At 41.9% G+C, this 24,527-nt stretch overlaps 6 protein-coding genes across 6 annotated transcripts; 3 read left to right on the forward strand and 3 right to left on the reverse strand.

The window, feature by feature from the left end:
* Positions 1-863: 863 nt before the first annotated feature.
* Positions 864-1,177, forward strand: EAF01_011308 (uncharacterized protein; the record flags this gene model as incomplete). Its single annotated transcript, XM_038919565.1, has 2 exons — positions 864-978; positions 1,032-1,177. 2 exons carry the CDS (start codon positions 864-866, stop codon positions 1,175-1,177), a joined length of 261 nt encoding a protein of 86 aa, XP_038765079.1.
* A 182-nt stretch (positions 1,178-1,359) lies between these two features.
* Positions 1,360-2,745, reverse strand: EAF01_011309 (uncharacterized protein; the record flags this gene model as incomplete). The annotated part of the gene is made up of 1 exon (XM_038919566.1): positions 1,360-2,745. One exon carries the CDS (start codon positions 2,743-2,745, stop codon positions 1,360-1,362), a length of 1,386 nt encoding a protein of 461 aa, XP_038765080.1.
* A 1,844-nt stretch (positions 2,746-4,589) lies between these two features.
* On the forward strand, positions 4,590-6,852 carry EAF01_011310 (uncharacterized protein; the record flags this gene model as incomplete). The annotated part of the gene is made up of 3 exons (XM_038919567.1): positions 4,590-4,923; positions 4,972-5,570; positions 5,632-6,852. The coding sequence occupies 3 exons, from the start codon at positions 4,590-4,592 to the stop codon at positions 6,850-6,852; spliced, it is 2,154 nt and encodes a 717-aa protein (XP_038765081.1).
* Positions 6,853-9,904: 3,052 nt separating this feature from the next.
* EAF01_011311 (uncharacterized protein) lies at positions 9,905-12,621 on the forward strand (the record flags this gene model as incomplete). Its single annotated transcript, XM_038919568.1, has 6 exons — positions 9,905-10,205; positions 10,254-10,706; positions 10,756-11,965; positions 12,015-12,107; positions 12,160-12,353; positions 12,422-12,621. 6 exons carry the CDS (start codon positions 9,905-9,907, stop codon positions 12,619-12,621), a joined length of 2,451 nt encoding a protein of 816 aa, XP_038765082.1.
* Positions 12,622-18,077: 5,456 nt separating this feature from the next.
* Positions 18,078-21,641, reverse strand: EAF01_011312 (uncharacterized protein; the record flags this gene model as incomplete). Its single annotated transcript, XM_038919569.1, has 1 exon — positions 18,078-21,641. One exon carries the CDS (start codon positions 21,639-21,641, stop codon positions 18,078-18,080), a length of 3,564 nt encoding a protein of 1,187 aa, XP_038765083.1.
* Positions 21,642-23,508: 1,867 nt separating this feature from the next.
* Positions 23,509-24,223, reverse strand: EAF01_011313 (uncharacterized protein; the record flags this gene model as incomplete). The annotated part of the gene is made up of 3 exons (XM_038919570.1): positions 23,509-23,901; positions 23,984-24,060; positions 24,121-24,223. 3 exons carry the CDS (start codon positions 24,221-24,223, stop codon positions 23,509-23,511), a joined length of 573 nt encoding a protein of 190 aa, XP_038765084.1.
* Positions 24,224-24,527: the final 304 nt, after the last annotated feature.

The raw sequence follows: 24,527 nt of genomic DNA on the forward strand, positions 1-24,527 counted from the left end.
ATACTTCATTTGGCTCTAGAATAAGACCTCTCTCTCCATGATTGAATATGAATCATCTCATATCTCTGTTGATTCTGTGGTATAAAGTACGAGGTGTTCGGGAAACCTTATTAGTTTCCCAAGTAGTCCAGTGTCAATGATTGATCGAAGCTATTAGACACATCTGCGTTCCCGTCGATGATCCGATTTTTAAAATTGCATATCCAGCCGGTGCATCGGGAGACGGCAAAGCATCACGGGAGAAAGTCCCGAATAACGAACTACCAGCATCGGGACCAATGCAATGCGTCACATTTTATGACTGTGGATGCTCTACGAAGTATTTCGTTTGATTATCGAGTCAGATTTCTTGTCACATACCGATTATCCGAGGCCATTCCAATGATTACATCCTACAGATCTCTTATCCACACTCAATAAAATCCAGATTATACAGGAAGTTCTTCAAAATGCAAAGTGTTATAAACGTCATGACAAGCAATTGTAGCTAGATTGGTCAATCTAACGGGAGAGCTACTGCAAGGCGGCTTTAGCGACGCTCCATGCTAAGATAGCGTTGTTCCTGGGGAAGTTGATGATGTATTGACGTTTGAAATGATGATGATTCCATTGCTGATGATTTGCTCAAGAAATGTCTTGGAAAGTTCTAATGATTCAAGATACTTATGGATTTAGGATTTATTGGAATATTAATGATATCACCATCTCCTAACCTCTTTGCTATATTTCATCACGCAGAGCTCATCGATCTCAATCTAAAGCTAATATAAGTACAAGTAGAGCTTTCTTCCACAAACTTCTCTTACAAACAAACGAAATCAAGTCTCTCCAAACAAAGCAGCTCGGAAATCACCAAATCCATCATGTCATCCTCAGAAGTTCCTCAAGGAAATCCCACAGACAACGATTATGTTTCCCGTCCTGGCCACAAGCAGGATCCAATTCCAGTTCTGAGTGACGAAGCTCCTATCGAGGAGGGTACATTTTGTCTGTATTCTTGATGATTGACTTCAGCTAATGGTAGTGTGTAGAAACCGCTGACAATGTCGCTGTCGATAAAAGCAATATCATAGATGATAAAACCAGACATGCTGCTAAGTCTGCTCAGACTTACCGAGAGCCGGGGGACAATGAGGGTTTACCTGAGGATGATGGGAGGAGTGCTGTTGCCCAGTAAATTTGTTCAATACATTAGAACGACTTGTGCGAAGGGACGAATGAGATGTAATGTTGAGCGATCGTGGCAATGAAACCGATTTCGATGGCGCCTTTGTCGGACGGATATATTTTTGGTGTTGACGTTATTCAAGTATATGTACAATAATGATACCGTACTACTACTGGAATCTCTGTCCAAGCTCAAGCTGCTACCTTGATCCCATTTTCGAGAGTGTGAGGCTCATATATTCTCGGTATTAGCCCCTCAACCATATCAATGGCTCCTTCCATGCTGTCTTTGTTGAACACAAAAAGCCCCTGTATGGCCGCCATACTGGTATGGAGCTCTGGCTCAACAGTCTTACCTTCTTCGTTAGCAACAAGCCCAAGACTTTCTAGCTTTGTCAAAAATCGCAATTTGCCATTTCCATCTTTGTCGATATCGCCGTAGAATCTATCCCACATCTCCGCAGCTTGATATCTTGTAGCTTCACCAATTCTCTCGATCATATCAACTCTTCCGGGCCGTATTAGCGCAGCGTCAAGTCTGTCAATATGATTTGTAGTGAGGAAAGCAATTCTTTCTTCCCCAGCTGCCACTCCGTCTAGTGCATTCAACAATCCCGAAAATGTCACTGTTGCGCCTGAGTATCCTTCGGAGTCAACTTGTTTTCTGTTCACAAAGGCAGCATCTGCATCTTCAAGCAGTACCAGCGTTCTCGGAGGTAACTTTGTCAAGAAATGTGCCAATTTGTCATCTGTCATTCCCCGCTCGCTCAAATTTATCATTGCGACCCCAAAGTTCAGTTCTCCAGCCAAGGCCTGAATAAAAGAGGTTTTACCACTCCCAGGCGGACCATATAAAAGATAACCTCTACGATAAGGGATTCCTCGATCCACATACCATTGTTGCCGACCTAGAAAATCTGTCACATCATCCAAGATTCGCTCCTTGACTCCTTCGTCTAGTATTACGGAACTTAATGGTCTTTTTCGTCGCGCATCTCCGAATTGTCTCCATTCCATTCCGGAACTTTTGTAAACAACTGTTTTCCCTTCCCGCTGTGTCGCAGCTAATTCATGCGCTTCTGCAAAAATATCTGCGAATATATGTCGATGAGCGTATAATGTTCGCAGAGTGATTGTCTCGTGCGGTACACCAGTATTCATATTATGACTACTTTGCTTCTCCCGCTGGACTAAAATAAAAGCATTCTTATGCTGCACAACATGCCTACCATATCCCGGCTGCGCAAGAAATGTCGCAGATGATGGTCCACCCTCTAATTGTTCCCCGGTCGTTCGCATAGAGTAGTCATGAACGCGGGTAATTCTGGATGCGATAAATCCTCCAGGTGGTCGAGGAAGACACAGCCATGCTAAGATCCATTGATATGATGGATCTTCCTTACTGATTTCGAGATTCACCAAAAGACGTCGTTTGATGGTGGAAGCTCCCAGTATCATGAAACGTCGACCGATGGCGGCAGAAGCCCCAAGGCCTGCAAGACCAATGCCTCCGGCAAACACGGGATTATTGAAGAGCGCATCGAGAGTTGACAGTGATGTTGTTGATGGATCAGGCATCTTTTGGTGGTGGGAGTAATTTTGGGATTATCGAGTCGCCTGAAAAAAGTTCTGGAATACCCGATAGTAACCGATGTTTGTGGGGAATTAAGCTTATCGAGCTTACTCGAGTATATCATATCAACTCGATAAGAAGGAATGAACACATCCAATTCATTACAACAAAACACTAATTAACCATCTTACAATCTCACTCTACATTGTCATCAACATATAAGCTGCCCTTGAGACAAAGAAACACCGACCGCAATTATGTTGGCTGACAGCAACACAGCAGGTCGCTGATGATTGGGACATCCAGAGTGCCAAAATCCGGATTGCACTACAAGACCAAATCCCGATCAAGGAAGGCCTGAATTCTCCAATACAAAATGATAACCTCGCAGGCAATAGCATTGATTGGGTTCTTTTAACTATATTCTCCGAGTTATCACTACTTCATTCACGACCCTGATACATGCCAAACGAACTTCCTCAAATCAGCTAACCTACATCGAGGCAGTCGAGTGATTGATCCACTTTGATTGCTTACGGGAGGGATCATATTGACTCATTTCAGCTACATGTTAAGGGAAAGCTGGCGGCGCAGCTGCCCATGTTGTTTACAATGCATTCTCAAATTCCTGCATCATTCCTCATTTTCTACATGCGAGTAAACTATAATCTGCCCATGATGACCATACAAAAACTCAAAGTTGAGTGTGTTTTGAGGTGCAGTATTCCTAAAGCAATTGTGACTACAACGTTTCATCAAGTTATCTATCTGCTTGTTGGGATGCGATAATAACACTGTAGTTTCTTCGTGGCATAGCACTAGTAGACGGTAGTATCATTCATCGTCTCTAACCAGCAAGCGAGGTTTGTATGGGACTCCAAAAAAAGGAATAGAGTGCATTAGTTAGGAGGCATTCAAGACTGGACAATACAGGTTAGAGTCAAATCTGAAGATCTACTTGGACCCAAAAATATCAACATTCAAAGCTGCGTGGAATCTATAAGGCTGTTCTAAAATCAGATCATCGAGTTTGTTGCTTCGCTTGATTGGGTCTGCACGAAATCATAAAACATCGGTAAAACCAGTGAAGCCTCCGTGCAAGCATCTACCATAGAGGGTATTCCCAGGTTCATACGTATTTTAAAACTCGATGTACGAATTTTTAGAACATCTGTTACCCCGGACTTGACTACAAGTCCGTATTTCAATTTTTCCGCTGCCTGGTCATTTCTGTATGTGACGCCTAGTCGAGATGTTGAGGTTGTACCTGCACGATCAAGCCACACCAAGTTATGAATGGCTACTGCGGAATTCTTGTCTTCGTATTCTCAAAATTACCCCAACTCTACCAAAATGGCACTTGCAACTTATTGTGGTCACTCTAGCGATGTATGGGATCCCTCAAAATACATATAAGGTCCTGGTCAAAAACTGCCACGCTCAGACTATTGTGACCGTTTCTGAAACTCTGGTCCAACTTGGCAGGCTTCTTGTTCTATAGTTGTTAAAAGGCAACCAATCATTTTCTTTTGATGATGGGTTTCTTCCTTTACACCTATCTATTCTAGACTCTATCCAAGTTCAGTTGCCTGACCCAGCCATATTCTCCGTCCCGAAAGTCAAAATCACATCAACATGATAACGAGACCGAAACCAGTTGTGGATCTTGCTACACAATGCAAAAAAGTCTGAACCTCCTTGAACGACTCTAACAAAACCTCATGGACTCCCATCATCATGATGTTATTTATGGTTTTATTGTAAAAGTTTATGAGGCCGGCCACCTCATGATTTACTTATTCAGTTAAATTGAACTCTTCTTCTGCAGTGACTGCGGGCAGTCTGAGCCATGGGAAAGATAAGAACGAAACTACGGGAGATCAAGGAAGGATTTCGAAACGATGAAAACTTAACTCGAGGAAGAAAGGGCTTTGTTCGAGGCATAAAAGCATTACCGTCAGCGACAGCAACGTATTTGGTTAGGAAGGTTCCTTTCGTACATTGGTTCCCGAACTATGCTCCAAGATGGCTTGTGGACGACATGATTGCTGGATTTACAGTCGCATTGGTCGTGATTCCCCAGGCCCTGGCATCTGCAGCGTTGGCTGGCGTACCATTGCAGCAAGGACTCTTTGCTAGCTGGCTGCCATCGGTTATATACTTCTTCATGGGTACATCGAAAGGTATTATCTCTACATGAATTTAAGATAGTTTGGTGCTAAGAATCGTAGATATTGCTACAGGCCCTACATCATCTTTGAGCTTACTTACCAACGCCGTTGTGTTATCGATTACTGCCCAAGGTCTTCCAATACCGCCGGCTCTCGTTGCCTCCGGTCTCTCTTTCTCGATAGGTGCATTTTCTCTATTATTCGGACTCCTGAACCTTGGATGGATCCTGAATTTCGTTACTATTCCTATGCTAGTTGGGTTCCAAATGTCAGCAGCGTTGATCATCGTTCAAGGCCAGGTTCCATTGATCCTAGGAGAATCGGGTGTAGGCCAAGACTTTAATCTACAAGGAATGCAAATCCCCGAAAACATTGCAACCACTCAGCCGTTATCTTTGGCTGTTGGTGTAGCCTCAATAGTGATCATCATTTTATTGAAGCTCATGGGTAAAAGGTGGGGGCAGAAGAGCAGCATCATCAGGATCTTGTCAAATTTACGGAACGCTTTCGTGATTGTTATTTCCACTGCGATATCCTTCATTGTCAACAAAGATCTCATCATTCCACAATTTCCCATCGCTGGGACGGTAGCACTGACCCTACAACCTCCACAACTTCCGACTAAAATTGTTCTGCTTGTCGCCAAGAGATCATTCCCCGTGAGTCAGTCTAAGATCAATGCTCAATAGGCCGGATACTAATCTTCTAATCTTTATCTAGGTTTTTATAGCTGCCGTAGCTGAGCATTTGATATTCGCCAAGACATTTGCTCGTGAAAACAACTATGAAATCGATGAATCGCAAGAGCTTGTCTTTCTGGGGACCGCAAATATTGTGAATGGCTTTTTTGGCGGGATGCCAGTATCCGGATCTCTTTCTCTGTCAGCAGTAAATTCGACAACTGGAGTGAGATCACCACTCAGTGGACTTTTCTCCGCCGGATTTGTTTTTCTTGCCATCAATGTATTGACAGAAACATTCAAGTGGATACCAACTGCAGCAACCAGTGCGATTATTTTAATCTCTGTAGGAGAAACACTACCTCCGAACAGAATCCCACTCACATACTGGAAAGGTTCATTTGCCGATTTTATAGGCTTTTTCGTCGTCATGAACGTGGCGTTGATTACAGGTCTAGAGTCTGCTCTTGGGCTTGGAGTAGTATACATGGCGCTCTACACTCTTCTACGTACATTATTCTCCTCGATTAGTCCACCAAAACCCCATGATATCGAAAACAGATACAGTTTTGAAAGTGTAGACAGAATGAGTATACCTCTTCAGGCAGGGCGCCTAGTACCTCAAGGCACGCAACTCATTACATTAGAAACTCCCCTCATTTACTTGAACGCGGAGAGGATAACGAAAGATATCCTAGAAGCTATTTGGACCTATCATGAGCCGACTCTTTACGGGTCAACGGAACGAAACGGATGGAGCGACTATCGGGTGCGAAGAACGGCCGCTCTCCGTCGCAGGAGCAACGTTAATACACCAATCAGATTCCTTCCAAGGCTTGAAGTTGTGGTATTCAATTTCACACGAGTCACCTTTATTGATACTACCGGTCTCACCTACCTTCAAGATCTCAAGGACGAAATTATGGCCTACAGTGGTGACGCTGTAGAGTTACGTTTTGTAGGCATGATTGAAGCTGTACAGAAGAAATTCAAAAGAGTAGGATGGCCATTGGGCACATATCAAGAATCACAAATCGGCTTAGTTGCGGGAATTGACATTATATTTGAAGATCTACATGATGCGGTCGCAGCACCCAGAAGTGTTAGAGCATCTATGAATGCACTAGATTTTGGGTTTGTGAATTCAAGGAATGATATGGAACAATCTACGGATGAGGAGGCTTTTGCAAAGGGTGGGATGAATATCATAGTTACAAACGTTGTAACAAAGGATGGGAGGGCGTATAAGGAGGAACTATAGATACACATTTGGGTGCTTTGGAGTATTTTTGGGAGCGATCTTTGCTGGATTTACGAAGAGAATAAGAATTATAGAAAACATATAACTTATGTGCGGAGAATCATTGCGGGAGGATTCTTTCCTAAACTAGGTACATAGTCAAAATGATAATAGACGTTGAGATAATCAGCATATCAACTCATAACTCCCAAGCGAAACATGATTTCTATTCAAAGTTTCATGTCTTTTCAAACGGGTAAACTTACGCACTCGTATCATTGCTATGCATTTCGGGAGAACAGTTGATTGCATGGTCCGTGCGTCATCTCGATATCTCCCAACTGTGGTGAGCACTTTCCCTGCATCTGAAGTTCCCAACAAACAAACAGGACGACAACTGCCTGCGAAGCAGCAAAGGACACCTATTCTTTCCAAACTGTCGGATATGGCTTATCTTGGAAATTCAAACAAACACGACGTTTCAATCGTTCGATTCGGCTGATTGATCGAAAGACTTTGTGCCAGCTGCCGTGCCCATCATGACGAGTTTCTTCGCGATACAATGCGTGCTCGAGCTCCTGTGCCCAAGTACTATGATGATTTGACCACAAATGCATCAAAGATGGCATTGCATGATATGCACTATCTGCGCAACTATATATGGATTGTCGATGCACAATGGCGCAGCAATACCTCCCACGCATGTTAATCGTGCGATTTTAGGATGTTGGAGTGAGGACAATTGCATCAGAACAACCTGACTCAGGGGTTTTGGCCTCTAAACCTTTGGTTGTCATCGGGCCACTGATAAGGAACGCCTGTAGGAAATTAAGTTCCGGCAAATTGACACGCGTATTGGGTGTAGGTGTAACCTCTCGGACTTCATCCGAAGAATCGAAAGAATCCTTTCCAGTTGGGACAATATTCCTAGTTTGTTTTTGACAGCTTTGCCACTTCGGCACTTTTATTACATGAGCAAGGATGCGAACGACCGAATTCTCACTACTGTTATTGTTACACTTCATGGTTTTGTCGGAAGACTAACTTGGCTTGATTTTAACGTCATGTCTGACATGCTACATAGATTCTTCTTCTGCAGTCGTTGGTGCCTGAGAAGTGGCAGTACCCCAACTGTGCGCCATGTGAGCAGTTACATGGTCTGACAGAATATTCAGGGAATAATAGAAATGGAAAAAGAGCTATCACTCCGTCAGTCAACCTTTTTCTGGGTCGTGTTGGACACAAGTGGCCTCATCTCTACACCTACCTTTCACATCTCTCCTTCGATTGGTAACAGAATGACAGGCTGGAAATTAAGCGCTGAACCGAGCTTCATCTCGTCTCGGTCAGTTAGGCTTGGATTAACGGCGCACCGCGACCTGATTGGGTTGTTTTGGGACCGATTCTGAGATCCCCGACTGGGCGATAATTCACTTTGTTCTTACCCAGTCGATTAAGGACAATGTAAAACTCTCAATCTACAAAAGGGGACGGCGAAGGAAGGCGCCGTCCCTTCGCCGTCCCTTCGCATCGGGCCGTGAAACCAATTACATCCCTTTTTGAATAGAGTACAACGCATATTCTGCCGAACTGGCTTGGAAGGCTTATCATGTAAGTATGAAGCAACAAATGAAGAGATTCATTCATCATTGTGGAAATGAACCTTCGGGTCGTTAGCTTATTTTGCGACATCTTCATTGATCTTACTGGGGTCATTTCCTCCTGGGCTTATGATGATTTCATTCAGCACGGCCTCGGTCTGAACGAAAATATGTCTCAGAGATCCCTTTAACTCTGCATATGCAGATAGTTAGTAGCGGAAATTGCATAGTCCTTCGGCTCTTGAGGCTCCGATATACACACATCAATCGATTTCCAGTTTTTCATGTAAATTGGAACGGAGACCAAATTATCGACGAAGAAAAAGGTAAGGGGGAAAGAACCAGCGAGTGGTGGAATGTGATCTGGTAGAATTCTCGCGTTCTACAAAATTTACTTGCTTCAAGGGCTAAAGACCAATGATATTCAGATTCGGTAAATTTTATTTCCTGGTGTACTGATGTTTCTTTGGCTTCTATGGCTTTCAGGGCAGGCTGGAGAAGATTGGCGACATCTCACGAATCTTGTCAAACCTTGTAGCTGCATCTTTAATATTACTTTGGTTGTAACCCAATTACGGCATAGTTGTCATTTTGGTGTGATCACGAGCTTCCCCACAAGCCACCATCCCCAACATCCCCAGATTCTTACCCCGCCATGAAGAGCATGCAGAATATGCAGAACTTGCAGAGAAAATATGCAGAGTCTACAAAATACATGCGAACCACAAGTTTAGCTAGGCCCGTGGTAAATTGTACGACTATAGGTCGGACCGGAGAACGGCCGTTACCAAATTCAGAAAATCTTGCCATGTAAGAATGTCCTCAAATTCATATTACACGTGGTAACCTTAAAATCTCCTTCCGTCTTTGTATGGGCTCGCTCGTGGCTTCAGTTGTCAGAATTGCCCTAAATCCTCTTGTCATGGTATATATCAAATTTTTGTGGTTTGAGATTGATATTCTGCTTGGCCGATTTCTGCTCACAAGGCCATTTTTCGGCAGTGATTCGGGCATTTTATCCAGAATACCACATCACTGGGTCCGCTTGTTGGATTATTCCGAATCCCAGATTTTCTTAATCCGCATTAAGCACAAGCTAATATCAACCACATCTCATGTTAAATGATCATGAGGCTGGAAACCCTCACATGATACTGATGGGATCCGAAATGGTACAAGACGCTCCCGTCGTACAAAAAGTCTTGTAAGGAAGCTCGTGATAATATCCTTGAGAAAGGCCGGAAAATACATGGAAGTGTCTCGATCATGATCTGACTAATGCATATTGAACCAAGTTCTTACTCTTGCAGCGGCTTCATCTTCTCCTTTTGGACAAAACACAAAAATGGTGCATCTGGGTGCATGTAAGCACAGTGATATTTTGTAGATAAATGATCGGTAATTTCCCATTGATTATCTTCTACATCTTCTCTCTATCTCAATTTGTTCAATACACAACTCAAACCTTCATCATGGTGAACGTGATCAGAAGCGTAGTCTTACTTTCCCTAGTGCTTCAGTCATCATGTATGCAGTTCAAGATACCTCAGGTTGAGAAGGTAGTGACGAAAGTCATGGACAAGTTCGCACCGTATGTGCACAACAAAGGAAAGCACTCCGACACCGCAGTTATCTCAGCAAAGGAAGACATGTCCCAGATCATTCCTCGTGCGAGCCCTTATTGGTACGAACAAATCTCGCATCAAGGAAAATCCGCATGGGGTCCTTCAGGATATCAAGTTTATCGTAACGTGAAAGATTATGGAGCAAAAGGCAAGTCTATTTATTCATTTGCCGAGGGTCTTTGCTAACAATATCTAGGTGATGGTGTTACCGATGATACTGCAGCTATCAACGCGGCTATTAGTGCCGGTGGAAGATGTGGTCAAGGATGTTCCTCGACATCAACTACACCCGCAGTTGTCTATTTTCCATCTGGAACCTACGTGATATCATCATCGATAGTCGACTACTACTTTACTCAACTCATCGGTAATCCAAACAGCCTACCGACTCTCAAAGCCACACCTAATTTCGTTGGTTTCGGTTTGATCGATGCCAATCCATACTACTCACCTGTCCTTAATTGGGGCTCCACCAATGTGTTTTTGAGGCAAATTCGCAACTTAATCCTTGATATGACTAGTATTCCACCTGGAACCACAGCTACAGGTCTGCATTGGCCAACTTCCCAAGCAACAAGTTTACAAAATGTTGTATTTCAGATGAGTTCCGCTCCAGGAACTCAACATACTGGTCTTTTCTGTGAAAGTGGTAAGTACAAACGAAAATCTAGGGAGTTCTATGCTAACAATGTAAAAAGGTTCCGCTGGACTTATAGTTGATGTTACCTTCAACGGCGGTCTCGTTGGTGCTGCGATTGGAAATCAACAATTTACTATGCGAAATCTGGTTTTTAACAACTGTGTTACAGCTATTAGCATGTTCTGGGATTGGGGATGGTTGTTCCACGGCATCAGCATCAACAATTGTCAAAAAGGAATTGATATATCGGCAGGAGGTTCGAGTGCTCAAAATGTTGGATCCGTTATCTTGATCGACAGCTCAATTACGAACACCCCGATCGGAATCATAACTGCTTACACATCCAATGCGACACCTGACACAGCCGGTAGTCTCATACTTGAAAATGTGGCACTCAGCAATGTTCCCACAGCCGTTACTTTGAGTGGTGGATCGACAATATTAGCTGGAACAAGTGGAACCACGACCATTGCTGGTTGGGGTCAAGGCCGCCAGTATGTTCCTAGTGGTCACTCTGATTTCCAAGGCACTATCACTCCAAATAGTCGACCTGCATCTCTACTCAATGGAAACAAATATTACACTCAATCAAAACCTCAGTACAATGGCTTGTCAGTCTCATCATTTACGAGCGCAAGGACAAATGGTGCAGTCGGAGATGGTACGACCGATGATACCGTTGCATTGCAACGCGGAATCAACAATGCAGCAAGCGCTGGGAACGTGTTTTTCATAGATGCGGGTACTTACAAAGTAACAAGCACAATAACAATTCCCCCTGGATCAAGAATTGTAGGCGAATCATATTCAACCATCTTGTCAAGTGGCAGTTTCTTCAATAATATGAATAGCCCACAACCTGTCGTACGAGTTGGAACACCTGGTCAAACGGGACATGTCGAATGGAGTGATTGTTTAGTTTCAACACAAGGTCGACAAGCTGGTGCGACGTTGATCGAATGGAACCTCGCAAATTCTGGTTCAACGCCATCTGGAATGTGGGACGTGCACGCACGAATTGGTGGTTTCACAGGATCGAACCTGCAAGTTGCTCAATGCGAGAAAGATCCAGCCTCTACAACGATCAATACGAACTGCATCGCTGCTTATATGGGCATGCATATTACAGCAGGTGCCAGTGGCTTGTACATGGAAAATTCGTGGATTTGGACTGCTGATCATGATTTTGATGATCAAGCTCTGAGACAACTCGATATCTATGCAGGGAGAGGTCTATTAATTGAGAGTACCGCAGGACAAATCTGGCTGTAAGTCTTTTCACTTGAATACATCATGAAACATGCTAACATTTGGCAGTTGGGGTACTGGAGTTGAGCATTTCACTTTGTACCAATATCAATTGGCCAACACAAAGAACATATTTGCGGGCTTTCTACAGACCGAAACACCGTAAGATTCTTAATCAATCATTTTGGTGTATAGACGTGACTGATAATCTTAGATACTACCAACCACAACCACTTGCCCCAACACCCTTCAGCGTTGTCTCATCCCTCAATGATCCTAACTATAGTACTTCTTGTGCAGGTTATTCCGGCAACTGTGCTGCAGCTTGGGGTTTGAGAATCATCAATTCTCATGATATTCTTATATACGGAGCAGGACTTTATTCATTCTTTGATAACTATTCTACCAGTATGTTTTTTACTAAAGTCTATTTTAAACTCCCATGAAGCATATAGATATATACTAAAACACTACAGCCTGTTCAAACGCCGGTGGCCCCGAGAATTGTCAAACCAATATCTTCAGTCTCGAAGGTACAATCTCAAATGTCAACATTTACACCTTGGCTACTGTTGGCACCACGAATATGATTACAAGAAATGGACAGAGTCAAGCGGTGTATAGTGCGAATATCAATGTTTATCCGACTTTGATTACATTGTATAAGTCTGGTTAGGGTATTTTTCTTTTTTGATGAAGATTCTTTGCGAGGTTGTCGTGCGAAGATGCGGATTGTATGGGTGTAGGTGTAGGTGTAGGCGATTGGGATTGGGATTGGAATTTATAGTTTGGAGTGAGTGGATTGCAGTTGGAGTCTGGAAGTTGGGTGTGGGTTCGGAGGAAGCAGTGTTTTATTCTTGATGCAAATTTATGTTTATCGATCTTTCGTTTCGCGATAACATGAATATATATATTCCTTCCTTGGGCGATTTTCTATGGTTTATATGCATACAGTGGTGGAATTACTGAATGGGTGATTCAAAGCCGTGGATAAGTAGTTGGTGCTTTCGTATGTCTCATCGTAGGCGATTCACTCAATTAACCATTTCATCCTCCGTATCTTCATTCATCATAACAATCCATCTAGAGAGTAACAATACCCCAAACATTTGAAATCTAGCCAGCGCTTCGTCTATTGCTAGTCTGTCATTTCGTCTTATCTATCTTTCATTCATAAGTGGTGGAATTAACCTTAAATTCCATCATATGTAGATCCTGACATTCAATCCAATCCCTGTCTTGCGAGCCTTGTCCGCCATCCTCATGCGAACTTGATAATTGCGATGCAGGGTGTGGTGCAGCGGGGCTAGTATGATTTGGAGGTCGGCATAGATAATACATACGGGGGGTTACATTGTTGAATGGTAAGTGTGACGATGTTGGGTGTGGAGTTATTGAGATAAAGTGTAGGGGGAAATAGAAAGGGTTAACAGATTGTAGTTTAGAGAGGAAAGAAGTATTTTGGGGGGTGAGGAGTGACGTAAGTAGCAAGCCTGGGAGGCTTTGATAGATGTTAAAGTCTGGCTTTTGATATTTCCCTCTCATCACTTATCTCGCTCTCCACAGAACTTTGAATTAAGGGGTTCGGTATCTAATGGTGCTCGTTTGTCCTAAGTTACATCATGAGATTCAGACATTTCTCCTTCTGGACCATTTATAGAATCAACACACACACACACACACACACACACACAAAAAATCATTTTTGAAAACGGCCAACCTCGACTTCAGTGCTACTCATGGCTCTCTTATAATGTCTTCGACCGCTTTCCTGCAATCTATGATCTACAAATAGTTAAACCCCCCCAAACTGACAGAGCTCACAGCCATATTCCTCTTCCTCCCTCGTAACCCGAACTTCCAACCACAACCAAGTATCAACCGTCTCGCCATCTCATCAACCTCCGATATTTCCCAGGGTTCCCAAATACAAAAGCCGATGCTAATTTCTCTCTAAGAAGAACTCCTCTTCAATAGCACATCTATCCTCTTCAAATCTTCTGCAAAGACCATGCTACTACAGTCTCATCCGCTCTCATTCCCTTATAAGTGCGAACCAGATTTCAATCATTCCACAACAAGATTCTCACCGTCGCAAGACTTGTACACGCGTTGTGAGTGAAGTCTGGAGCTTGATTTTCCACCCAATCGGCGTCGAGTTCGTTCCTCGTGAGTGGAAAATAGATTCCCAGATGTCGAATCATGCTTGCGTTGTGATTTCCTATCTGAGTTAGAAATTTAACAATGCCGTTATTGGATGGCATCAGATGATCTTCAAAATCATCATAGAAATGGGAGAGGTGGAAAAGATTGTGGAGATATAGAAGAGGTGTTGCTTCGTGATGGATTTGTTTGCTGACGCGCAATAGTAGGGGAGAAAAATAATCGTCGTCTTTTCTATGGAAGGTTAATTGTGGGGGATTTATTTGGGCTGGAGGTGAAAATAAGTAATAGTGAGTCTGGAGCGATGAGAAGTTTTTCGTATATCCGGGGTCAGATCTCGATAGTGAGGTCGTGAAAGTTAAGTTCGGAGGTTTGTGAGTGGGGGATTGAGGAGGAGGATTTGGGCTTGTTTTTGAGTTCCATTGTAATAGTACACCATTGGGAAATAATAGGTGGGAAAGATTTGTATCACGAAGAAAGACTTTTGGGGAAGTTAGTTCGATAGTGAAGCTTGCAGTTGTTAGTAATAATATCGTATGAAAAGGGGGGAGGAGAGTTTTGACATACAAACAAATGTTTACGTGCACGAGCCTTTATAAAATTACAAGAAGGAGAAACGGTAAGAATACAAAACTAGATAGGTAGATGGGAAATATAACTAGATTTATGGATTCGATAGCAAAACATATCTCTATATCAGCATGTATGATATAAGTCAAGTACCCCACTTTTAGGCCATTTCTCTTTTAGGCCACCTTAAAAATTTACATTATATGATATTAAAACATTAATTATTTAACAATTATTCGATATTATAATAAATACTTGAGGATATACTTTCATTATTATTATTATTATTTTTTATATCAATTTTATAGTTTCCTGTTTTAATTTATACTTCCCTAATCTCTTTAATTTTAAAAAACTTTGAATTTGGATTAGTTTTCATTTTACGTTTTTTTTAGAAACAATTTGCTTCAATTAATATTCTAATTGTTTTATTTAATGTTTAGATTGTAGAATTTCATAATCCTTAATGTCGAATCCCTTAATAATCTTTTTAAAAAGCTAATAATGAATGTAAAGATTGATTTCTTTGCTCTAAAGGAATATATATATATATAATCTTAAATCATTAGCTTTTTGAGATATTTTAAAAGTTGAAATTATAGATTCTTTATTTTATTGATGTATAGGATTATTATTAGAAAATAAATTCTGATTTGTGACTTTTTTATTATTATTCTTAAATAATAATTTGAATATAATAAGCTTAATATGATTTAAAGGTTATAAATCTAAAGCTTTTTATTTAGTTAGTATATTATACTTTATTAAATTATCTAATTGTGCTTTTTGATAATATATAAAGAAATTGATTTTTTCAATTACTCTAGAATTCAATAAAGAGACTAATTTATTAAGATAATATTTATATACTCTTTTGAAAGGTAAGAAAACAAATAAATCAAAAGGTTATAAAATATATAATGTATATAGTGAAAGGAATAAAAGATATATATTATACTTAAAGTATTTATATATAAATTCAATAGTTTTATAACTTTTATATTTATTTAATATAAAAAGTTTTAGTTCATTCAATAAAGGAAGAGTTGTTTAAAATATAAAAACCTTTTTAAACTATTTTAGAACAATATTATTTGTAGTTTACTTATTATTTATAATAATGAAATATTACCTTTTATAAGGTTTCAAATCAGCTGGAAACTATTATTATTATACTGATTTCCTTTTTAATATAATAAAGAAATTAAAAACTTTTCCCACAATTAAAATACATTTTATAAATAATATCCAAACTCTAAAACCAAACTTCTTTTTCTAAATAAAACAATATTCTAAGCTTCCTAGAACTAATCCATTTAATTCCTAACCTTCTTATATACCTACTTCATCTATATTATAATAATATTAAAATTTAATATAATAAATTAAAAATAAATTCAATTTTGAAAACTATTAATTAATAATATCAACAATCATATCTTTAACATATACTAAATCAATTTTAACTTGTTTTTTAATTCTAATCTTTGAATTCCTTTAAAGAAAGTTCTATACCCATCATTTCCTAAGTATAAATTTTTTTTTCTTAATATCAAAAAGATACTCCCTAATTTTATGAATTTATTAATATATAAGATCAATATCTAAAAACTTTTAAACTAATATTCAATCTATTAATCATTTTTTTTATATTAAAATTATCTTTTACCTATATTATACACCTTTATTATAAGATAAATAGCCATTTATATAATTTTGAAGAGTAACCTTTAAAATCCTATAATCTAAAGCAACTTGTCGAATTGAATACCTATTTATTGTTATACATAAAGTCGAATTAATATCAACTTTGATATATATCTTAAATATAATATAAATAATTATATATTAAAATTTTAAATCAATTAATTCAAGAATTATAAAGTTATTAAAGATTTAAAGTGGAAGGTTGCTTTCTATAATAAACTTTTTTGAGGTAGTCTAAAAGAAGGGTGGTTTGAAAGTGGGGTACCCGATTTACGATGAGTGAGGGGTAAGGATTGTATGGAGATGCCTAAATGAAGGCATGTATTATTCTTCGCCGCAGAGACCCTTGCACTCGATCGACTACCCGAATTTCTCGTCAGTGGTTTTTGTGTTGATGACTCGAATGGTATCTATTTATTTTCAAGAGGCAAAATATAAAAGATCGATATGGTTTAATCGGCTAATCATATCTATCTCTTATATAAAATCAATCAAATTCCAAGCGTACAAAGAAATGCCAATATAGGTAGACAAAGAGTGCTCATGATTACATAATCGCAAACAATACAATTGACATCGAGGACCTTTCAAAAGATGTTAGGCTGATGAGACTACAAGAATAAGATTTATTCATTAAATACGACTTCATACTCAATTTAACTATTTTATCAAACATCTCTTATAGGCCAGTAGTCAAGATTTGATATCTTACTCGAGTATATCATTGAGATACGAAGTATATGACCGCAAAGAGGCTATATATAGTGTCTAGCTACCGAGACGCTAGGCCTCGAGATCTTATTCATATCACGCGTAGTAACTACTAGCTTCCATAATAGTAAAAATATCAATGGTATAAACTCAAGTATCTACTTACTCAAACTTTCAACCCTCAAGTTGATCCCTAATATATACATCAAAGTGAGATTCAGAATGACATTGATAACTAGATACAATATCATAGCGTAGAGCGTTAGATTTATAATCTACATATCTAGGTAGTTATCATGCTTACCTTATCTATTGCACTCTTCCTTCCCTTACATACTCTCCCTTACACTATACAACAAGAAAAGCCATCACAAAGAGACAAAACATCACCAAAACACCAAGACCAAGACCACCAACACAATATCAACCTCATAAATTCCTCGCAAATTCCTCGCAAACTACTCACATAAACAAACACAGAGATCTATATGATAGTAGTACTCACTCTCACTATATCTAGGCCTTTTAAAAAGGAACTTCGATCAATTAGCACAGATCAGATATCATACTGATATTCATCACTCTCATCTTGGGGTTTCATCACGTCACGATTTGTCTTTATGATCTCAGTAAAAGTTGTATTAATTAATCAATTGTATCTTTATTTTTATTTTTATAGGGGGGTTTTTGTAAAGGAATTTGAGGGAAGGGGAATTGATGGAAGGGAATTGATGGAAGGGAATTGATGGAAGGGAATTGATGGAAGGGAATTGATGGAAAGGTATTTGATAGGAGATTCGATGGAAGAGGATTTACCAAGAAGATTTATCAAGAAGATTTGAATTAAGGTGATTAACAGTAAAGAGAATTATTACAAGGAAAACCGAATATGAAGAGTGATATGTAAGAAATTCAAGTACGAATAAACAAATAGCCAGACAATAAGAAATAAAACCTACCTCCTACCCACCTACCTACTTTCTAAACCGTTCCAAATCCCCCCTCATCACCCCTCTGCCAACTATTGTCCGGCTCCGGCGCCGCTGTAGTTGTATCTTCCTCTTCTTCCTCTTCTTCCTCTTCTTCCTCTTCTTCCTCTTCTTCCTCTTCTTCCTCTTCTTCCTCTTCTTCCTCTTCTTCCTCTTCTTCCTCTTCTTCCTCTTCTTCCTCTTCTTCCTCTTCTTCCTCTTCTTCCTCTTCTTCCTCTTCTTCCTCTTCTTCCTCTTCTTCTTCTTCTTCCTCGTCCCCATCCTTCTCTGCAGCCTCCGCTCTCGTTTTCAAGAACTGCGCGAAAGCCACCTTAATCCTCCTCTTCTTCTCCTTCTCTTCCTCATCCTCTTCCTCTTCCTCTTCCTCCTCCTCTTCCTCTTCTCCTTCTTCTTCATTCCCCGCAGCCTCCTCTCTCATCCTCAAAATCTGCGCAAGAGCCATCTCCATCCTCCTCTTCTTCTCCTTCTCAATCCTCTCCACCTCTTCCTCCACCTCCCTCTCCTCCTGCTCCTCCAACTCCTGCTGCGCCCTCATATCCAGCGAAAAAGTCTCTCTAAACACCCTCCTCTCCTCCACCCTCGGATCTCTAATCACCCGTCTCGCATTCGGATCCGTCTCCGGACCAAAAACCACCGTTCCAGGACTAATCTCCTCTTCCGCCTGGGGCTGCGTTCTCGGGGCTCCCAAAAACGGATTCTGCACACCCACCGGCTCATACAAATACTGTCTATCACCTCTCCGCCACGCCGCCAGCGTTTCCAACGCCGTCAACGCAACCTCCTCATCCATACTCGCAGCCTGTCGTTCCAGCTTCACTATCTCCCCCTCCGCAATCTGATTCCTCCACCACCTATCCTCCGCATCTTCAAAGCCCTGCACATTGTGCGCGCGCGCGGGGAATAACGCGTGGATTTCCCTCGCGCGGGTGCGATGTTCGACGACGTAATTGTGCCCGATGAGACGTTTCCTGATGGTTGGTGATACTTCGGAGAGTTGGTGGCCGCGCAGCATGCGCGCGAGCCCTTGCGAGCGAGTGCGTAGTTCGTGGTCTTCGGTCCAGGGCTCGCCGATGGTGCTGGTGAGTGCGTCCGCGAGCGCGATGGCATGGTATTCCTTGACGACGGGGGCGGGGCCTGGGTATGGGTTGCGTTTGGGATTGAGGCTGGAGCCTGGAGGTGCATTCTCGAGCCAGGGGGTCGAGGGCGCGCGGAAGCGGCGGTGGAAGGGTCGTCCGAGGAAATTGGATGTGTTGGGGGCGAGGGCTGCGATTTCTTCGGGGGTAGTGCCTTGAAGGAGATGCGAATGTTGATTCTTATCGCGAGAAGTATATTTTACCGGGCCGGGAAGAGAAGGAAGAGGAGGATGACGAACGGGTCTGAGATATCCGATCCCCGGTCTGAGATTACGGATGGTTTCTTCCAGACGTTCTTGCTCTTCAACCCGTTTTCTTTCTTCTTGAAAAACTTTCGTTTCTTCGCTCGCCTCGTCTCCATCTACATTTCTCCATCCTTCCGGCTGCCAAACTTCTTCATCCTGCGCTCCCAAGTCCTCGAACTGGGGTATTGAGCCTGCGCTTCGCACGCTAAAGGCTCTCTCGCTTCCGAGATCCATACTACTCTTTTTTCTGTTTTTTTCTGTTTGTTCCGCAACGGCTCGTGTTTTCTTCTCTGCTTCGGCTTCTTTCCCCTCTTGTTCGCGCTTTTGTTCTTCCTTCCAATATTTCGCCATGACCGCGCGTGCCTTGGCGTCTTCGCGTTCATAGTGAGATAAGGTGAGGGAAACCGATTCGGTGCTAGAATCAGTAGTTGAAGAGGATGAGGAAGAAGGGACTTGGAATTCGGGGCGTGCGGTAGGAGTAGGTCTAGGATCTAAGGTATCGGTATTTGGTGCTACGACTGGTACTGTGATATCTGGTGTCTCGGAAGAAACATCAGAAGCCGGGGGATGTATCTCGATAGTTACTCCAGCATTCGGACGCACAGGGAAGGAATCTGGGGAATCCGATTTTTTGCTAGATGGTTTTGCCGATGAGGGGTGGGTTTGGGGAGGGGGAAGACTTACCTTTTTCGAAGGATCTAAAAATCCGACATTAATACCGAATTGTGATAGATCAACCGGAGTTGTCTGACCTTCAGCTCTCTCCTCTTCAGGATTCTCATCCGGTTGCGCAGGAACGACAGGATTAGGATTGAAAGGATCGAAACGACCGGATTTAGAGCCCGAGGATGATTTTGTTGAAGGTGAAGAAGATTTATCATCTCCTCCGTTATCATCATCATCATCATCAACAGGTATAACAACATACTCATTCGGAGCCTGCGTATACCAATGATGATAAACTCCATTTTCCAACCACCTACCTTTTCTATTCTCATAGTAGAGCGCCGGACCATCCAGTTTCAAAACTCTCAGTAAATCAACCAAGCCGCACCACTCCTCTCCAAAAACAGGTCTATACATAACCCCACCGGGCTCATACCTACCGCTCCCAGTAACTCTCTGATCTCTCTCCCCCTTCACCCACCTCTCCTCCTTGACTCTCGAAAGCAACTCTCCAAAGCTCCAAGGTTCAGCACTCCTCGAGTGCTCCACAACCCCAACCAAAACCCTCACCCAGTTCCCCACCGCCTCCGCATCCAACGATCCCTCATGTCCCCGAAACTCAATCGTATCAGGTAAACACCTATCGTGCGGTCTAGTCTCCGTCCCCATACGATCAAAATTCCACGCCGTTTTGTATCCCACGTACGGATGTGCGCCCGCGGCCGTCACACACGTACGAAAAGCATCTCTACTTTCGCACGCCAATATCGTCGCGATAGTTTCCAGCACGCGCGGAGATCTTCCATGATCCTGCTTATATTTCCACTGGAAATACGTATTTTCGCGGAACGAAACACAATGATCGTTACGGGAATCGATACGATATTCCGGATGAATCGATTCGAATTGCGGTTCGAAAGCCTGGATCATAGCGCCCAAACGACGAAGATGCGGGAGAGCATATCCCTGCGTTCCGTAGCCGATATGGACGTGTAGACCGCATGATTCGTTAACGGTGACGAGATAGTTTTTGCGCATGATTTTACAGAAATCGGCAATGTCGCGGAGGGCATCTTCGCTGTAGTAGTAAGCGGGCGTGCGGATTTCGATGGGGTAATAGGTGTAAGCTTGCCAATCGGCGTAGGCTTTTTTGTTGCGGCGATGAGGAGGTTTGGAGGGCTTGATGGAACCATCTCGAGTGATTTCCCACATGGCGAAATTGGAATTGGCTTTTCCGGGTTCGGTGGGGAGACCGATCGAGGCGAGACTGCGTTTGATGTGGGCGTAGATGGACCATTCGTTGGCCCAGTCTTCTTTTCCAGCGGGGATGCAGAAGTAGGCGGGTGCGTGGTCTTCGGGGGTGGAGGGGAAGTAGACGGTTCGTGGATCCGAGGGGTTGGGGTTTTCGATGCTGGGTTTAGCGAGAACTGCGATGAGGAATTCGAATTCGACTCCGAAGGAGGGGGTGTCGGGTGACACTGGGGTCTTCTGGGGGACGTGTACGATATTCATTTTTGCTTTGTTTATATATATCTCTTTCTGTGTATGTTTTGTAGTGATCAATCTGTTGACCGTGTATATCTATGTGTAATGTAAGCATATGAAACTATGTGTTAACTTACTAGTACGAATTGAAAAATGCAGAATAGACCAGCTACTTGTAATCTCAGTTATAGTGTTTAGATAATTAGTTTAATTGATGAAAGATATAATAGAATGAGTTTTCTTAGATTCTTGAGTGGAGGAAGGGGGACAGTGAGAGGTTAAGTACTCGAATGGAGATGATAAAGACAATTGGTTTATGAGGAGAGGATAAAGAAATGAATGAAGGATGAAAGAGAGAGGAAACAGGATGAAAGATGAGGAGATATAACCATTGTCGATAGACAAAGATATTATCAGGAACAAAAGATCCACCACTCACTAGAGGGAAGATTGATAATCGTCCATTGTCAATGGACAAAGACATCAGCACGAAGAATCAATCTCGTCCATCACTTCCCTTTAAAGAACAAACAACACGCAAAGAACAAGACCCCGCGAAGAAGAGCTCTCCCAGCAATCATCATCCCTCATCCCTCATCCCTCATCCCAACCATCCAAATGAAACTATTCCAACAAACCCTCATCCGCCACTCCCCACAAACAACCCCCTCATTTTGACTTCTCTACTTCTCCACTTCTCTACTTCTCTATTCCCCTCTCCCTAATCCTCAAACAAATCAACATTTTAAACCCCCCATTCAGTCTCCATCCTTATCAACTCCCCCCGAAAAACAAACCACTCCATGATTCACCATTTCCTCCCCCCGATCCCCAGAGCTTAGAATTCAGAAACCCAAGAACAAATCTTCCAATAACCAAACATTCCTCTCATCTTACTTCTCTCCTTCCCTTCCTCAGTCCCTACATCTCGAAGATACAAAAAACTCAACACCCTCTCCTCTCTCAAAATCACACCACTCCCCTCAAACAACTCCTCAAGATTGATTCTCTCCTTTCCTTGCCCTCAATTATTCCACGTTCCTCCTTCCCGTTCCCTCTCTTCTTTCCACGTCTCTCCTTTTCCTCCCTCCTTTTCCAAGTTCCTCGGTTCGCTCCGTTTTTCATTTCCCATTTCCCATTTCCCATCACCTCAAAGAAGTCTAAAAACTATACCATAGTATCTATCAGTAACCACACATCCTTAATTGACATTATAGGCCTCGTTCAACTTTCTTCCTTCCTTTCTCCCCTTCACTTCCGCAAGTTTGTGTGAAATACATCAATTCTTGAAAGAAGAGGGTGGGTTAGATAAGAACAAAGAGATCACTAGAAAGCTTATCTCAAGATTCCACTTGGATTATACTGTACACTTGTTTACCGTCATCATCACACATATCAAACTTGATCCCTCAAGAATTATTGAAAACATCATCTCACTCAAACCAAAAGGTAATCAAAAGTTTCTGACATGCACAATCGCATTATTGTATATACTATGCTATGCTATGCCAGTTTATGAATATGGTATGTATTGAAGTCGAGCTTCATCAGCTACCATTCTCCAATCTCATCTCAATCATTAATCATCCCCCTTGACCGTTATTAAAATATCTGCTATAATAAAACTAGCAGCTCAGCCACTTCTTACATGCCTTCAAAGACATTTAATGGATATCGATCGATGTAGAAACGTGAAAACCACGAGCCATAAACACCAATGCTAATTAGAAAAGAAGTAAGGACAACAAAGACACGCGCTAAAAACAAAAATAATGAGGTGGAAGCGTAAAAATTATACACATAATCATCGTCGGATGATTCAGAATCTCATGCGCTTTGTACAGATACAAAGATCATGACAATAATTCCCAAATCCATTATCCGAACTTCCTTTTCAAAGCATCAAACCAACGACAGCAGCAACACCTGCCGCGAAGATACCGGTACCATATTCACGACCAATGTTCAAAGCTGAAGCGGCGGCAGAAGAGGTAGCAGCGGCTGAAGCGCTAGTAGTGGATGCAGTGGAGGTACCAGTGGCGGTTGGGGAGGCGGTCGAACTTGCGGAAGTGGTGGCAGGGGCGGTGTAATTATCTGGATCCAAATGACCGCAGTCCTTTGCTTCGGTCTCCCTGCAAAGCTTTTGAGCGGCGGCATCATTCTCACCTGCGGCAATGCAGTTTGCAAAAACGGTTTCGCAGATATAGGTTGGCAAGGTTTGTTTGTAGTATTGAAGACCTGGACTGGATCCGTTGGAAGAACATGTGCAGGTGTAGTTCAAGGAATCCTGTCAGAATGGAAAGTCAGCATGTGTAAATTATGTAAGGGAAGATCGAGCAAGAATTCGAGGGAGAAAGGATTTGACTTACAGTGTCGCAGGAATTGGCATCGACTGCACCACTACATAAAGTTCCACAAGTGTTGATCTCGGCGGTACACCATTGAGCTGTGACAGGTTATCAGTACACATGAATGATTCATGGCATAGATTGAAAAGAGAACTTACATCTGGTAACGGCGTCAATAGAGCTTGGTTCAATGGTAGCGTTGGAAGATTGAGCTGCAACGAGGGCAACGATGCTGAGACCGACGATTGGCTTGATAAACATCTTGGTGGAAGGTGGTGGGATTTTGTTGAGAGCGAAGAAAGTTGACTATTAATTATTCTCGGAAAGGTTGACGAGTGAGAGATTGAAGTTATTTGGAGATGTTTTTATTTGACGGATGGAGAGAGAGAGAATATGGATTGTTGAGATTTATTAGAGAAAGATGGAGGAGGAGGAAGGGAAGAGGAAGAGGAGATGGAATTTATTATTTATTTATTTTATTTATTGATCAATTAGAGAAGGTGGTTGGGGGGTACAGTAATTGATTTTATCGTGAAAATGTATTGGCACTGGACTGGTAATAGGA

The sequence above is a fragment of the Botrytis porri genome (assembly GCF_014898465.1).
Source record: "Botrytis porri strain MUCL 3234 chromosome Unknown BPOR_020, whole genome shotgun sequence".
NCBI lineage: Eukaryota > Fungi > Ascomycota > Leotiomycetes > Helotiales > Sclerotiniaceae > Botrytis > Botrytis porri.